Source organism: Grus americana, chromosome 8 (genome assembly GCF_028858705.1).
Source record: "Grus americana isolate bGruAme1 chromosome 8, bGruAme1.mat, whole genome shotgun sequence".
Classification (NCBI taxonomy): domain Eukaryota; kingdom Metazoa; phylum Chordata; class Aves; order Gruiformes; family Gruidae; genus Grus; species Grus americana.
Window position 1 is genome coordinate 30,936,878 of NC_072859.1, and position 16,646 is coordinate 30,953,523.

At 49.5% G+C, this 16,646-nt stretch overlaps 1 protein-coding gene across 1 annotated transcript in view; it reads right to left on the reverse strand.

The window, feature by feature from the left end:
- Positions 1-5,283: 5,283 nt before the first annotated feature.
- PLPP3 (phospholipid phosphatase 3) overlaps positions 5,284-16,646 on the reverse strand; it is a 45,820-nt gene continuing 34,457 nt past the window's right edge. Inside the window, exons 5-6 of the mRNA XM_054833992.1 lie at positions 11,938-12,114; positions 5,284-7,122 (exon numbers count right to left, since the gene is read on the reverse strand). Of these exons, the coding sequence (XP_054689967.1) occupies positions 6,997-7,122; positions 11,938-12,114 (303 nt within the window). The 3' untranslated portion in view covers positions 5,284-6,996. The remainder of the gene's footprint in view (positions 7,123-11,937; positions 12,115-16,646) is intronic.

Consider the following 16,646-nt stretch of genomic DNA (forward strand, 5'->3'; position numbering starts at 1 on the left):
GGAACACAGAAGCAGTCAGTAATGAAAAACAAGGGAAGTATTAACAACACATTTAACAGTGAGGCAAATGAGCCAGTGGGATGGCTGGCCAAGGGGTGTGGTAAATCCGATATAATTTGGCACCTTCACATCAGTCCTGGATGTCGTCCTAAAGGACATGCAGTACCCTAGTCGTGGTCCACAGGACTAAACACAAGAGCTGCTGGATGATGTGTGAGCGAGGGATGGAGGAGCGTCCTGCCGGCCTCGGCGTTGACTCATGTCTACGGTCCGTGTTGGTGGCTCTTAGAAATGGGTGAGTTGGAAGCGCCATGTCCAACCGGCCCAGCCTTGCTCCGCTTCCATTCAAGGGGACGCTTAGGCTGGCTCTGCTGGAAAGAATTACCTCTCTTGAATTAAGTAGTGTTTTTTCAGGTGCAATCGGCTCATCATTTACAAGCAAAACTTTCATAGACTTTTTCTAGTTTTTATTATTTTCCCATGGAAAGAAATACTTTGTAAAGAAAAAAATCAAAGCAAACCCCAACTTTTGTTTTTTTAAAAAAAAAGCTTCAATGGGCTTTATTTTCTCCCCTAAGCCTTGGTAGCTATTCTTCCTTTAATTTAAGCAAGCCTTATATCAGTTGAAGTTGTACTTGTGCTTACTTGACTTAAGGTAAACAGGACTAATCCTGCTTAAAACTGAACTAAGAATATCTACACAGTTTAATGAAATGGATTAAAATTTTACCTCATATTAAACATTAACGACTTTTCTTGTTCAGACAAGCCCTGGGAGGCTGGAGCAATGTTATTCATTTGCCTTCAACATCACTAAAATTTCTTTGAAAATAAGCAAATTATGCACTTGTGCAGAAGGCAGGTCCCTTTGAAATGATGGTGCTCATGGGAGATTTGGCTCCCTTCCTCCTTCAGATAAAAGGAGGGTTTCTTTTCTTTTTTAGATTTTATTTATTTTTTATTTTATTTTATTTTTTAGATTTTATTTTATTTCTGAGTTCCTCATTAAAACAGCACAGTTCTTCCTGTTCCATTCATGATGTTTCTTCAGGGGAAAGATCAGCCCAGCATGAATTAAACACTCCTTTGTTTAATTTATATCTCAGGCTGACCTCAGTTAGCACGCACTCACGCCACACACCTGGAAATGGAGATGTCAAAGTGCAGCTGGAAAGCCAAGGTTTTCACACTAGTTCCTGTACAAACTAAGCGATGGCTTTGTTTCATTTTATTCATTTTTGAAGTGGCAAAGAGAAATCGCATTATTTCAAGTTTTAGTATAATTTTAATCACTTCAAAGACTTCAGGATCAGGCTGAATTCCCCTCGATTCCCATTTCTCCCATCCATAGATGAGTGTGTGCGTACACAAACTTCGGTGTTTTGGTGGTTCTTTTTCTCAACTTTCTGCTGACACGTGGAAACACTAAAAGGTGTTTTTCTTAAATAATAGCCCATTGTTCCTGCTGGTTATGAACCCTTAGCATAAAGTGAGATCAAACCCTGTAGAGTTCATGCCTTTAAACGCTGCAGATGCTGATGCCTTTGCCACCAGCAGTGAATTAGCTGGCAGCCTCGCACTCCACGTGTCCCGAAACACAGCGCTGAGAGTCACCTGATGAGAGATAAAAAAAAAAAAAAAGGCAACAGTTTTATTTTCTGGGTTAAAGACAAAAATTAAATGCTACGCGAGGCTGCGCCACTATATATTAAAAGCAGCGTTGCCTGCGAGCTACCGCCGCGGTGGCAGTTGGCGGCTCTCGAGCAGGGCAGGAACTCGCAGAACGAGACTTTCGAAGGAAGCCAGGAGATTTTGCTGGTGACTTCGCTCCCTTCTAGCTACAGATAGGATGGGGCAGGGATGCATCACAACCAGTCTGATCACTACTACCCAAACACATACATAGGTGTAGTCTGTGCCCCGAGGAAATTATAACTCAAGACAAGCTAACGCAGGCACTCCCGCGCCGGCTGGTGCCAGTGGGGGTGGCGTGCAAAGATGATAATTGAAAGTTGTTGGGGTTTGGGGTTTGTTTGTGTGGGTCCCCCCCCCCCCGCCTCGCTGAGTCAACAGGAGGTTGTTTTCTACCTCCTGCTTCCTTCAGTGAAGGCAACAGCTTCTGTTTGACCTTGAGATAGCTTGGTAAGACAAGCAGTTGGCCATCGGGGTTGTGCCAGGACCATCACCTGGCACCCAGGGAACAAGGGTAGGAAAGTCTGGGGGAGACGGGTGGTAAGCTCGTGGTTGTGGGCAGGTATATGGACCATGTTTACAGAAGCCAGAAGGCAAGTGATTCACTTCATTCATAAAATCTGAACCTCTGATCTGTTCTCCAGAGGAAAAGATAAACACAAGTGGGAATGGCTTGCCTTTTGGGAGGAGAGCAGTGGATGAAGGCAGAGGGTGTGTCGAGAGAAAGGGGAGATGGGCGAGGGGAGAAACGCAGCTGATGTGAGATGCTGGCTCCAGGGTCGGCCACGCTGCACCCCAACCATGAACGTGGGCTTGACATCAGCCCTCCAGTGCCGCAGGACCTCGGCCTGAGATGTCCTCTGGCTCCACGGCTGAATGCTAGCTTTATCTTTGAAAACTTCGGACACCCAAAGCAAGGTAGTCTTGGAGCATGAGAAGAACAGGTCTCTGCTTGCAGGACAAATCTCCTCCCTCCCCCTCCCTTGATTGAGACCTTCATATCTGAAAATCATTGAGCAGAAGTACAACAGCTTCAGCCTCTGAAGGCTGCCAAGCATACTTGCTGAGTGAAGCTGTTTAGGTACACCAAAACACGGCCAAACCTGAGGCTTGCGTAAACCTTTCTTACCCAGGAACAAAAGACCTGCTCTCATAGCAGTCAGGTGCACACACGAATCCCGGCCTGTGAAAACACGCTGAACCGGTCTCTGTGCAAAAAAAAAAAAGACAGGTTTGACCAGAACAACCCCTTGTGCAGAAAGGATCTGCCAGCCAGGCCTGAGTATCAAAGGCAGATGCTGCACTGGGTGCTCCACAGCCTCCGATTAGCATCGGCATGAGCAGAGCCCAGGTTTTGCAGCACTAAAGGCCACAACAGGCATCCAGCCTCGGGCTCCAGCAACGCGCCTCGTTTGCATGAACGCATCTGAGTTTGTTCATCCATCTCCCTCGCCGGGATAGCTGCAGAGAGCTGCAACGTGCAAAGCAGCATGCAAAAGGCCAGCCCTGAAGTCTCCCGGCTGTTCAGCATCCCTGCTGACGCGTATTTGTGTGAAGGACCAAACATCACTGCGGTACAAGGTGCGAGCTCCAGCTGCACGCGCCGATGCTGCTTGAGGACCGCCTGCAGAAGTGGTTGCCGTGGGATCCCAGTGCTCATATGGGTTTGGCTTTGTTATTTTTTTCCATTTCACCCATTTCTCTTTCACTTGCTTCCTGCCCTGCAGGAAGCGATGGTAAGAGATACGCCCCATCACCGTGCTGACGGCTTGCGGTACCTACACCTCCGCTCCTCCAGCCAGCCCACCAAATGCTTTCACTTCTCTACGGAGTTTCATTGAAACACTCATTTAATATCAGCCTTGGTTCCTCCTGTAGCACCTAAACGTTTACTTTACGCTCTGCTAACCCAGAAAGGTCTCTGCAGACCGTGCCACCACATACAGCCTTCTCCCATCCATCCCTTCAGCAATTACCACTTGCCTTTAATTATTTCCCAAGCAGTCGGTGGGGATGTGAGGCCTGGCAAAGCTGCGCTTTCCCCCGAGCACAGGCTGCCGTGCGAAGCCGCCCTTACCCTCCCAGCCTGAGGGCACGGATGGGACCGGACAGCACGGAGCGGGGAGGCGGACGGGAAGCGGAGGAGGAAACGACGGCGCTAAAACCATCGCTCAGCCAGAAATAGGACTTGGCACTGCTGATGCTCAGCCCCACGCTATAATGTTCAAGCCTGTTGCCTTCCACGAATTTATCCATGGCCTCTTCTGCCTTCTCCCCCACCTGACCCACACATCCTGAGCGAGGTCCCACGACTCACCGGCCCCGCAGGCACCGGCTCTGCCCCAGCTCTTATCGGCTCCCGTGCTGTTTCCCCTCTGACACTTCTCCAAGCCCTCCTCTTTCACCCAGACATCTGCATCCCTGTTTTCTTCCGAGTAGCTGGGGGTTAGGATGCAAAGCGAAGACTTTTCTCAGCCCAGCGCTTGCTGCGCCCGAGCCAGCCCCGCACGTGAAGGTCTCCGTGGGGCCGAGCTCCTGCCAGGGGCACGCAGACGCAGCGGGGTTTCCTCCGCCAACCCGGGGCCACTTAGACCCCAGCAGCGTATTTTAGAGATAAACTGGGGATTAAGAGTCTGTCCTCACAGCCATTGCCCTGAAGCTAAAGTCTCGCCTCTACAACGCGCTCAACCCCCAAAATGCTTTCAAATCACACGCGGCACAACGAAAACTCCCTTTGCATTTAGGACAGGTGCAGGTTTACAAAGTTCTTCCGTGCGAAATAAAATATTGCTGCTAATTAGGATAATAATAGCAAGTGCTAGCTGAGTTCTGCCTGCTTAATTTCCACCTGCTATTTATTTGCAGTTTGATGTGGTATTTGTTTCCTGTCATGCATTCTTGCAAATTATTTCTGTGCCGCGTTATCTTGCTGATGCGGTTCACCTAAGGAGTGGCAGAAACGCAGCTCTGACCATGTGTCACCGCCAAGAAGTTCATTGTCTTGAGGGAAAAAAAAAAAAAAAAAAAAGACAAAAAAATGTAACCGTATGCTGTGCATATGTGCATTTGGGAGCACATGCTGTTGTGGGCTTTTTTTTTTTCTTCCTCCCTCTTCTTTTCCCCTTCCACCTACATCTTTGCAACCCATCAAGCTGCAAGTTTTTCGTTCAGCTGCAAAGCGTCTGTTTTTCATGGAAAAGGTGTTGGTGCTGAGCATAGTCCTGAGTCCTTGTCCAGGACACCCAGGAGCTGGGCTGTGGCTCTTCAGACTCTTTTTTTATTTAAATAATATTTCTTTAAAGCTTATAATATTGCTAAAGAAAAAGGGATGCGCTCAAAGGCTGGGCATAACCAGGAGCAACGCAACGCAACCCCACAAATGTCCCTGTGTCCCCCCAAGCCAGGAGCTGGTGGGATCTTCTTGCACGCCCATCTAAAGTGGCATCGGGTCCTTTTAATCCAGATGATGCCCTCATGTATCACCAAATCCCAAAGGGTCACTCAGCCCAATTCGTCCCGCTGGGCAAGGGCCCAATTTCCCCTGGCAGAGGAGGGTCAACCCGAAGGCAGAACGCAGCTCACGCCGGGATGTTTAGTTGTGTTATGAGCTTTTATTTAAAAAGCACATTTATACAGCAATAATTTCGCAGATACAAACTTCAGTTTTGTATTCTACAAAAGTCTTTGAATATTCTTCTCTTTACAAAATGGAACATTACAAAAATACAGACAATTTAATATGATTTTTTTATACAAATGTCTCTAATTGTAGTTATTTTCATTAAAATATTACTACCACAGAACTACAATATTTTAGTCGACTATAAAAAATTAATTCAATGCTTTTTTAAGCAGCAAAATGTAAATAACACAGGTCAGGACACAGTTTATAGTCATAGTGGATATATCTAAAATTGTTTCAGAAATAATATTTTACATAGTTAATTTTTAAGGTTTTATACATTATTTATATAATATTTATATATAAAAAAATCATAGCTTGCTATAGTTGAAATGATAGGACGGATTCTGTAAGAAGGATGTGCAAATGGCCGTTCTGCATGCTTTGCGGGATCCCTTTGCAAACGCGCTCTGTGAAAGGGCTGCAAACCAAGAACCTGTGGTTTCCGGGCAAAAAAAAAAAAAAAATTAAAAAAAAAAATAAAAATCACACTCGATAGAGGCACGACTGATTTACCACCGGTGTCACCGAGCGGAGCACAGGACCTGGTACCTGCCGTGGTGTGCACCGGGGTGCCCAGGGGAGGATGCACAAACCGACTGACACCCAGGCTGGGACGTGCCGCCCAGCAGCCCGTCCCGAAACTGCAGAATAAAAGTTTCCCCGGGACTCAGCCCCGAGGTCGTAGTGCGAAGGCGTCTTCGGCAGAGCCGCCGCTACCCACTTGCAAACCGCCAGCTCCCGCGGGAAGCGCAGAAAATCTGCTGCGATTTGTTTTTGAGGGGATGGCCGGGAAGCGGAGGATGCTCTTCTCGTGAAGGGCCGTTTGTGGGTGCTGCGCACGCCTGGGGGCTCGGGCAGGGCGAACCCCTGCTGGGGAGCGAGTGGAGAGGAAGAAATGTGGCTCCTCTGCGCAGAGGATGGAGCTATTCAGCCTCACTGCGCATCTCAGGACCGCTTGTTAAAGGCGTGTAGTGTGAACAGAGACCCTTCGGAGATCTTTAGACTGGGCAAGCTTCTTCTAAACTAAGTCACAGTATGGAGTAGAGGAGGCAAAAATAAACTAGTATCAAAAAGAGAAAAAAAGCAACTCTTACAAACCAATCCCAGATCTTGACTCAGTGCTGTTTCTCGTAGATAGTGCTATACAATTTAGTCGTGAGTTGGTTTTTCTCGCAGGCATTGGAAATCTTCATAGTAAATAAAACCTAAGATGGCCAGCTTTCCAAAAATCCCTTAGTGTTCATTAGCCTATGAATAATTTGGCGTTCACTACAACATGAACACTCAAACCAATTGCACATCCAGAACTCCGGCACCTCTCTTTGTTTGTTCGGCTTTTGAATTTCACGTTTTGTTTTTTGTTTTTATTTTTTTTTCTTTCTCACTGTCGCTTTTGACTTAGTTGACCACCACCCCTCTCATCCAAATGTCACAAGTTGAAAAGACCACAGAGTAAGACTTTACTGGTCGGGCAAGAAAGTCTCTCCCTACATTCTACTGTCTGATGAGATTTGAGAGCAGCAGGTAGTTGCTGTCAGCAGTCATTTTTTTAAAAAAAAAAAAAAAAAAAAAAAAAAAATTTAAAATAAAATACAACACCCATCCGACTTCGCAAAGGTCTACACCATGTTGTGATGGTTATTTCGCTCAATGATGTCCACAGGTGAAAGGATCTCCTTCCGGATGGGTGGTGGAGGCAGGCAAGTCTTTGTCTTGGGCTTGAAGAGATCTGAGACGTAAAACACCTGTAAGAACAAGTGGAAAAGGCAAGCTTAGCCACACTGGGTGATGCTCTGCTCAAAAAAGTTGGTTTACAGCATATTCACATATTTTTAAGTTGCAAAAATAGCACTTTCTGTGCTATTGAATGCCTGCCTGCAACACCGATAGCTGTGAAATCCCAAGTGCCTGCTACCACCTTTCTGTACGACAGAGAAAAAGGCTCAGACCTCACAAAATACAGCAAAAAACCCGTTACGGAACAATTTCATCTCTCACTGCATGAATCAGGAAACAGAGACACGGCCCATACTCCAATAAAATAACAAAGGTCTCCGAAGGGCTGGTGTGACTCACGGCGAGCTTAGGGATGGAGTTGGTGAGAAACAATTCATTCAGCCAGACATCAGGTAGGTAATTAAAAGCTTTCAAATCAAAGCTGCGTTAAAAGTTATCAGCAATGAGTCAACGGTGAATGATGCTCTCCTCATGCCCCACCAAGGCACCGGTACAGAGCCAGGGTCTGGTCCTGAAGCCAAAGCCTAAGGAGAGGAGGAGCTATTCCTGACTACTTTTTCCTAAATATCCCGTGATGTAACCCCTCTCCCGGATGTGAAAAAGCCAGCGCTTGGCAATTTCGGGAGGTAGGAACACAATAAGAAACAAAGCGCTGGGAGGAAACTTCCACATCCTCCCTTGGCAGCCGCTGCACAAAGCTTATCGGTCCTCCAGGACCGGGGCACTTTCTCCCTTGCCAAACCTCAGCTCTGCGCCAGAAGGGAAGAGAGTCAGACAGCATGGATCCTCTGGACGGGGCAAAAAGTGGCGAGGACTCATCGTTTTGTTAGCTGGCACCAAAGCCCCAAACTTCAGTCCTGCCACCGACTGCCGCCGCCAGCCCAAATTATTAATTAGCACACCCAGGCTGGGTAACGCGGGGAGGGGGATCAGGTTTTGCCATCTGCATCTCCACATTTTCTAGCTACCCAGAGGCTTACGCGGGTCTAGCTGTCCTTGGAAACAACTTTTGCAAGTCCCTATCAGCACGGGCAGATAAGGAACCGAGCTGAACAGTGAACCTGTTGTAAGTGGCAATTTACTCCTACAATTATAACCAAGGATGCAGGAAGCTGAGCTGTTGTTTCTCAGTTTTTATTGCTTCGTGGAAAAGCAAGGAAGGAGCTGACATAGAAACCAGCTCTTTTTTTTTTTTTTTTTCTTTTTTTTCCCCATGTATGTCCTGGTGTTTGGCTGCCTAGTTGTGCAACAGAGCCAATAAAGTTGTTCGCAGGGCATCCGAGTGGCAGCGTGCGTGCCTTTGGTTAAACAACAGGATCCAGCTGAACCCTCCGAGGATCACGAGCTGGAGCCTGGCCTCTTGCTGCAGCATCGCAGCGTAAAAACACGTTGAACCGCTCTGGCGATGGTTTTCTTTTGGGACGTTAATAACTGTAAAACCCCCGTTCGGCTGGCTTGGCGTGTTTCTGATGCCATCTCGCTCGCTTGCCCACCTTGGAGAGCTGGATTCAATCAAAAAGATGTCCAATTTCTGCACCGAGATAGCCATGACAAATCGATTTATGGGAGGAGATTGCTGAGCGCGAGAAGCATATGGGGATTACACAGAGTCTGGTCCTTATTTTGGACAGGAATGAGTTATGGTGGGGTGTCATCCTGGGTATTTTAGTTCTTACTGTGCTGCTCGCTGCTTTTCAGGGTTTAATTCAGGGACCGGGTAAGAGGTTTCGTTTCTCTTTAAACTATATTTCACTTTAACATGGCTGGAGGTTATATAAACACTTATAGGAATCATGAAATGTGATCTTTGGGGGTTAAAACAGTGTGTTAAATCCTCCTAATGCTTGAACTGTTTAACACAAAAAAGGACTAATAAACGTGCAAAGTTTTGCAGTTGGATTAGCTCCATTTCCTGTAGAAGGTGCTCTCCACCCATAAAGAAAACTTGATGGCAGAAGACCGAGCGCGTATTATACAAAGTAAGCCAATATCTTATATTGCCACTTAACAATTCCTATTCCTTTCCATGATATTGAAAAAACCCCCCCTAAATCACAAACACAGGGAGGTTAAAACAAGTCATGTGAGCTAAGCAGAGCAACAGCAGAAGGAGCACATCCTTCCGACGCCTCCGCTTTTCTCTCTCCATCACAAGAGACATAAACTACACGACATCGCAGGCTGCCTACAACACGCAGAAAAACGATTTCCATTTAAGAAATCCTCATCGTATTTCACCCTGGATCCGAGTCGAATGTTTCATCAGCTGGAAGCGCTTGACACTAATGTCTTCTGCTTGTTATTTCAGGCACTGAAGGACAAACGTGTCTGCTGCAGCACAACCTGGATTTAAGCTCCGGCAGCCCTCAGAGATGAAACCCGCAATTGGTTTCTGCTGAAAGTTACAGCCTGATAACTACGGTATTTTAACGGCCCTTGACAATCATCAGAGTGGACTCTTGAAGGCTTTGCTGGGGGAAGAAGTGTTTGGGAGCACGCAGGGTGGGTTGGAGGTGACGAGCCTTCTTCAGGTCCCTCCCTCTGCTTCAAGCATCCCGTGCACGAGAGCTGGATCCCAGAGCTGGGCAAGGACCCCCAGGATATACCAGTAATTGCTCTGATATACCAGTAATTTTAGCCAAAAGCTGCTCAACTCTACATTGAATGCAAACTCCAGGGGGTCTCAGGGCGACTCTTCCCCTTGTCCCTTGCTGCCACCTCTGCCGGTCCCTCCTGGGCCATGGCCCACGCCAGCAAAGCCGCGTTTGGGAGAACAAGAACATACTGCCGGTTCTTCGCAAGCCGATGAAGCGGGACAAGGGTTGGGTTTAAACCCTGCCCAAGTCCTAAGCTGCTGCCTGAGATGTCCCCGGCCACCAAGCCAGGCCTGCAAAGGATTTGGGGACCACCGCGCCCTCCATGAGCTGGCTGGGAAGAGCGGCGCAGGTTGCCCTGGGTTTGCGGGCAAAGCCGAGCCTGCCTGAGAACCTTCAGGCAGCTGCTTCCTATGTCGGTTTGCCTCGGTACAGGAAAGCCAGCCCAGCGCTGCTGCAGCCTCCCCTTCCCAGCACAGCTTCCAGCTGCTGGAGGGCTGGGAGGGGACGGCCAGCCCTGCCGCTCATCCCAGCCAGGAAGCATCCGGACGCCCGTCCCGAGCATCCGGAGAGCTATTGTCTCTCTGAAACTGCTGCCGGGATCCAGGGATGGATCTCCCGGTCCCTACTCCCCCCTATATATTGCTGTTACCCCACTTCCCAAGCAGAAAGGCACACGGAGAGGTAAATACCCCCTTGTGAACCTGCCTGGTGAGGGGCACTTGGTGTCTCGGCAAGCCCACACGAGACAAATTCGGACACCTGGACTGAGACAAGCTGCTCCATTGCTCCCTGCCTTGCCCAGGACCCTTTTCTCCCTAGGGCTGCCAGCACTGCCATCACGGTGCTACAGCAACTGCTGGGATGGAAAATGATTTCCAGGATTTGGAAAAACACCCTGGCAACGTTGGTATGAAGGACACAGGAGCTGTGAAGGCACGCATCCGTACGCAACTTCTCTAATTTCCCGGCCGTGCATGGGACATGGGCATCAGGCAACAGCCAAACCCAACAGCTACTGCTCAGAGAGTTAATAATACTTCATAAAAACTTCCCGACAATGACATTTTTGTCTTGGCTTGGGAACATTATCAATGAGTAGAAAGTACATAAATAACCTATTTTCTCTCCTTGCAAAATATAATGTTAGCGAATTTAATTCCTTGCCTCCAGGGCTGCTTTACTTTTAGATCAGTCAAAAGAAAACACCAAACAAAAAACCCAACAAACCACCCCCCCCCCCCAAAATCCCCCAAGAAAGCAGTAAGCTGTTAAAACCTTGCTTTCAGGAGTTTGTACAGACACGGAGCGCCCATAACCCCCGGCCCCTTTGTGTCCAGGCGAGGCAGCCGCCCGACCCGGTGCCCCCCAGCCTGCCCGCTTCGAACCTTTACATGTGTCACTTCGAGTTACAGCGCTGCGCAATCAGGTCACTCTTTGGAAAGTGAATTGCACGAGAACAAGCCCGGCAGCCGCGGACAAGCGGGCACGGCTTTTGTTCGCCGTTTTCTCACAAGCCCTTTCGGTCCATTAAAACCCCCCCAGGAGGCAGCGAGACACCCTGCCTCCTCCCCTCGCCCACCGGCTCCCGCTCCCAGGGACGGCTTTTGGCTGGACTGTGCAGGGAAGAGCCATAATCCCAACTACCCGAGACTCCCCACTGGGGGCTTGGCGGTAATCCTTGCAAACGAGCCGATGCTCGTTACCGAGAGCGGCTGGAGAAGCAAATGCCGCTGGGTGAAAGGGAAATATTCTCCCTTGCTGGAACGCCTTTTCAGCGCCCCAAGCTGCCTGGGCGAAGGGGCCCTTTGCCCAGAAGCCTCCTGGAGCGCAAGGCTGATGGGGAAAAGCCCTAAATGTTGTATTTTTTTGGTGAATACGTTATTTGTTCAGTGGGAGACAAGAAGAATTGCTTCTCCCCCCCAGCACAGCAGCGCCATTGCTCAGAGGGAGAGAAAAGCGCCGGCGGGTGCCCCCTCCTTTGCTGGGTGCCCGTCAGAGCACCCACCGTTGTGCTGGTAGGGTGCTCCGCTCCTGAGCTGCCCTCCACCTGCCCAGGGTGTTTGCACACAGGGGTGACACCGGACCAAACCCCCAGAGCACGCTGCCACGTCCCCAGCTGTAACGGGGGGGTTACGTGAGCTTGCAGCAGCACGGGCTGGGGACGTCCCCGCTATTTCCCCAGGACACCCCCCCCCCCAGCATCCCCGCACGGTTTGCCGTACTCACCACGCAGTAAGCCACCAGGGCCCCCTGTGCAAAGCCCGCCAGCACGTCGGTGGGGTGATGCTTGTGGTCCGACACGCGGGACAGGCCGGTATAAAACGCCATCATGATGAGGGTGAACTGGAGGAGGGGACGGAGCAGGCGGGCTCCCTTCCACGTGAATCTGGCCTGCAGATAAAACTGTGGGGAAAAAAGGGAAACAAAAAGGCTGCGTTAATTTGAGGGCAGCAAAGGAGAAGCCGTGGCCAAAACGCGCACGCGTGGCAGCAACAGCTCTGTGGGGCTGGCTGTGGGGTACCCGCACTCTCGTGGCTCAAGGAGTGGGGAGCTGTCAAAGAAGGATGCTCTTTGCAAACGCGTGGCCTCCGAGGGATTTTAGCCCACGGAGGGGATGCGGGCAGAAATGGATGGGTACAGCCCTCCCTTGGTGAGCCAGGGACCCCCTGCATACCGGCTCACCTCCCAGCCCTGCTTCAGCCTCCGAGTCCATCAAAGTCACACACACAACATCCAGGAAATTCCTCCCCACCACTATTCAGTGCGTAACAGAAGCAAGGTCCTAAATTTGGGGCACGCAGGACCCGCAGCATCTCAGAAGAAAAGCAGGAATAAACACAGCATGCCACAACTCCAGAGCCAGCCCCAAGGATTTCCAGACACAGCCGCAGCCGACGCGGATGCAAAACGCAATCCTCTGACATCGCCATCACATTCCCCTGCCCGAGCGTGGGGGTTTGCAGGGGCACAGGGAGCAGCTGCCCCACCACACGGCATGGGAAGTCACTCCTACCCAGCATGGAATAGCAACCCATCCTGGTCCTGGCTTGACCTAAAAAGATAAGCTGACGTGACGTCAAATGGACATTGCTCCCCACCTCCCCATGACTATCTCGGGCCCGTTTCCATTTTGTCCATAAGGCACGGCCAGTTCCTGTGGGAACCAGGAAGCCGGGCGGGAAGAGAGGACAGGAAAACGGCACCTCGCTGCCCACAGCTCAGCGGGGCAGGGTGCGGGAAGGGAGGGACGCACGCCGCAGCAACCTTCGGGTTTGGGGAGCAGAGAGGCACTCGATGGCTCGAAGAGTGCAAAAGTACCTGGAAAACGCTGCTCGGCCCCTGCAGCTCGGCCCCGCTGCCCGTGGGCTCAGCCGCAGCAGGTATTTTCTGCCTGTACCTAAATGAAGTGCTGGAAGTCAGACCCAGTGTGCTTCATGGGACTCTGCAACATCAGAGGGCTGGAAAGGGGTTTAATATCCATTTACGATCCCTTTTACACACCCAGAGCAGTTTACACTGCCTTGATACAGAAGGGAATAAAGTTCTCACTGGGTTCCCTGAAACCACAAATAACTTAATGACACCATTTACCTATAAAAGCAGAATTAATTGGAAGGCTGATAAGGGGAAAGCATCGTTTTGGCCAATTTAGTATGTCTGGCTGTTGCATACACATTATATTTACCCCTTTTTGGAAAGAACACACACTGGGCTCTTTAGAGGAAATGAAACATCATGTCATTTGAATGGAGCAGATGCTCCAAATTATCCAAATTGTTAGCCAATTAACATGGAAAGAAGCAGTACCAAAACAGCTCGGTGCTGGTTAATGCACATTATGATTCTGGGGAATAGATCTGCAACCCAGCCAGAGTCTGGGAACGGAGCCACGTCACCACGGCACACACCCCACGCTGTGCAAACTCGTGCACGCGTTGCTACAGGGCGAGTTACAGCTCTCTGGGTTCCCACAGCAAACTCTCGCTGGTGTAGCACAGCAAATGGACCACTGGGCTGTTTCTCTAGTTTGTGGTGGTAATTCCTACGCTGGGGAGAAAGATGAGTCAACAATCAGTGTATCAAAATTAGGAGGTATGTTCCGACCAGGAGGATCTAAAAAAAAGTAACAACAAAAAAAAAAAGAGCATCGATGAGGAGATGCTTTCCCCCCAGGTAAAACGCAGCTACCACTGAGCTGGAAAGCTGGAGCTGTAAAATAGCACAAGCCCATCCTGCACAGTCACTTGCAGTGATTTAACAGCAGGCACTTCATCCTGCGAGCAAATATCTATGCGGTTCATTAGCAGGGAACTGCACTTCTGGTTTGCAAGGCTTAGGCTGGTTGAATTTTCCTTGCCATGGTACTTGTGGACCCAGTGATCTGCCACAGAATAAACTGTGCAGGCAGGATACTCCTGGGTGAAGGTGGTGATATGGAGAGCTGGGGGGGGGCGATATCTTTAGATACAACTTCTCAGTATAGAGACAACTTCCCTTGAAAAGTCAGCATTTGTGGCGAGTAGGATTTTTAAAGCACACAAAAGATATGAAAACATGCTTCTGTTGCCATAGTTCAGGCTCGGGATTCAAGAGTCTCAGCCCAGGTGACAGTAGAAAACTTAGGTTCCAGGACATTGTTGCAGAGCAAAATTAGCTCCAAGTATTATATCTTATAAACTATTACTCTTGGTTCTACCAGGAAGACTGGAAACCTAATGTCCTACTTTAGTCTTGAGTCTCTGTCACATCAAACCCCTTAAGACTGACATTTGCTGCTGGATAATCTGACATTTGTCACTTTTTCACAGCCTTGACATCCCCTCAAACCATTCCATCCCACAAGCTTGGACTAAATAGGTCATCCACAGGTAAGGAAGCAAAGTAGCAATTAAAAATTAGGAATAAAAAGTTAACCCTGAGCTTGAACACACAATAAAGCAGACATTTTTGGGGGCTGAAGCGATTAAAAAAATAAACAAGTTTGTATACTGACCCGCTCCTTCCAAAGCACAGCTCTGAACTGTGCACCTAATCGACACACTTGAGCCCTGGAAAAGGTGTGCGAGGGCAGCGTGGCACCGTACGGCGTGTGCTGGGTGCCACCCAAGTCCCCAGCACCCAACTCACACCCACACCTGCGTATCTTGGAGAAGTAAAACCCACCCGAACAGATGCATCTCGGACACTGCACTACCAGCCTGAGGATCTCGACCGAGCTGCTTTTACTGACGCAATTAAATTCTTGGAAAAGATGTTCATTAGTTCCCCATTCATAAGAAAAAAAAAAAAAAAGGAAAAGAAAAAAAAAAGAGGGTAAGAGCACTTTTCATATCCCACAGGCATACTATGAGCATGCGCTACGTCAGAGACTGTACAGGATGCTCCGAACTTTGCCTCTGCCCTCAGTATGAAAGAAAAACCGAGTTAATAAGAGAAGTGAAAGGGCAGCATAGAGGTTGAAAGGATCAGAATTTAGCTAAAACAGGAATTGGTGCCATAAGACGTGGGAAGTTTCTGGCAATTTATCTGAAAACCTGCTTTTGCAAGGATTTTGTTTGTAACCTGGGAGCAAACCTGAAGTGCTGCCTGCTAAGAACTGCCAGACTTGGATGGGAACGTGGGGCTGGATGGAGCCCTTCCTGGGAGGGGATGGAGGAGCAAGACCACAACCAGGGTTATTTCCACCACAGACCATCACAGGGCAGCAAAAAATCAGGAAGACCATCAACAGAAACAAGTGTGGATGAAATAAGATCACACAGAGCAGCAGTTATTTGGAGCTCCCATCCACTGTCTCCTGGCAGAGGCTGAGTTACCACAAAGCAGATGGCTTGAAGGATGTCATATCACTGCTCTTCTGCCAGGGGACTTCCACAGTGGTGGTGGGGACAGCCCACAGCCACATGCAATCCCCAGGCAAACTCCTCAAGGAGGAGTTGGCAGGGAACACCAGCTAAAAGCATCACCTCCAGCCTTCCGGGGCTTTTCTGCCACCCAGAAATCCCATCCTGTTCACACTCTCCCCACTGCAAGGCTGAACTCCATCAACCACGTCCCTTAGTCACAGCTACGGTTTCCTTCTGGGAAATGGCTGGTCTTCTTTCTGTCTGACCTGAAGTCACCTCCTCCTCCAGCCCCATCTGCAAACGGAGCGGTACCCAAAGCGATATGGGGCCAAAACGCCTCAAACCCAACTCACCCCGGTGTAACGCACTGCCCTGGCTGGGCAAAGCCAGCTGGGGGAAGGGGAACAGCAGAATTCAGTTTTTAGCACCAAGATGGCCAGGGGACAAGGACAGGAGAAGGACAAAGAGCTCCCAGCACCAAAGGGATGCGTTGTTTGCCTCTTCCCTGCCCGTGCTGGGTGTACGGCATCCCCCGCCCCGTCGGGAATATCCCCATCAGTTCAGCAATGCAGTTCCCACCTCAGCCCTGGCCTTTGATGTAATTCCAGTTGATGCACTTAGGTCACCGCTAAACTCGACTCCAAGTCCACAACCACCGCGGGGTTACCTTCACACTGGCACGTCATCGCTCAGCGGCACGAGGGTACCAGGACCTTCTCCACCCCTCAGCAAGAAAGCCCAGTGCAAAGCCTCGCCAGATACACGAAACCAGCAGCATCTCCAATTTTTCATATAAATGAGTAGAACACACTAAACCCCGTTCTTATCCCAAGTCTTCCACCTCATCCACCAACGCACATTAAATACACAAGCTGCCCTGTTTTACTCCCCTTTTATGCAGAATCAGCCAACATTGCTTTTCCGATATTTAGCTCTTCTGCATCCTCTGTGCGGTGCCAGGCAACTTCGTGCCATGAAAAAAAAAATAGTCAGCATTACGGTCTCACGCGCTCGAGGGGAGTGGAAAGCCCCCATCGCTCTCCGCAGAGACTCCCCACATCCAGCGAAACAAAACCGAGAGGTGTGGGT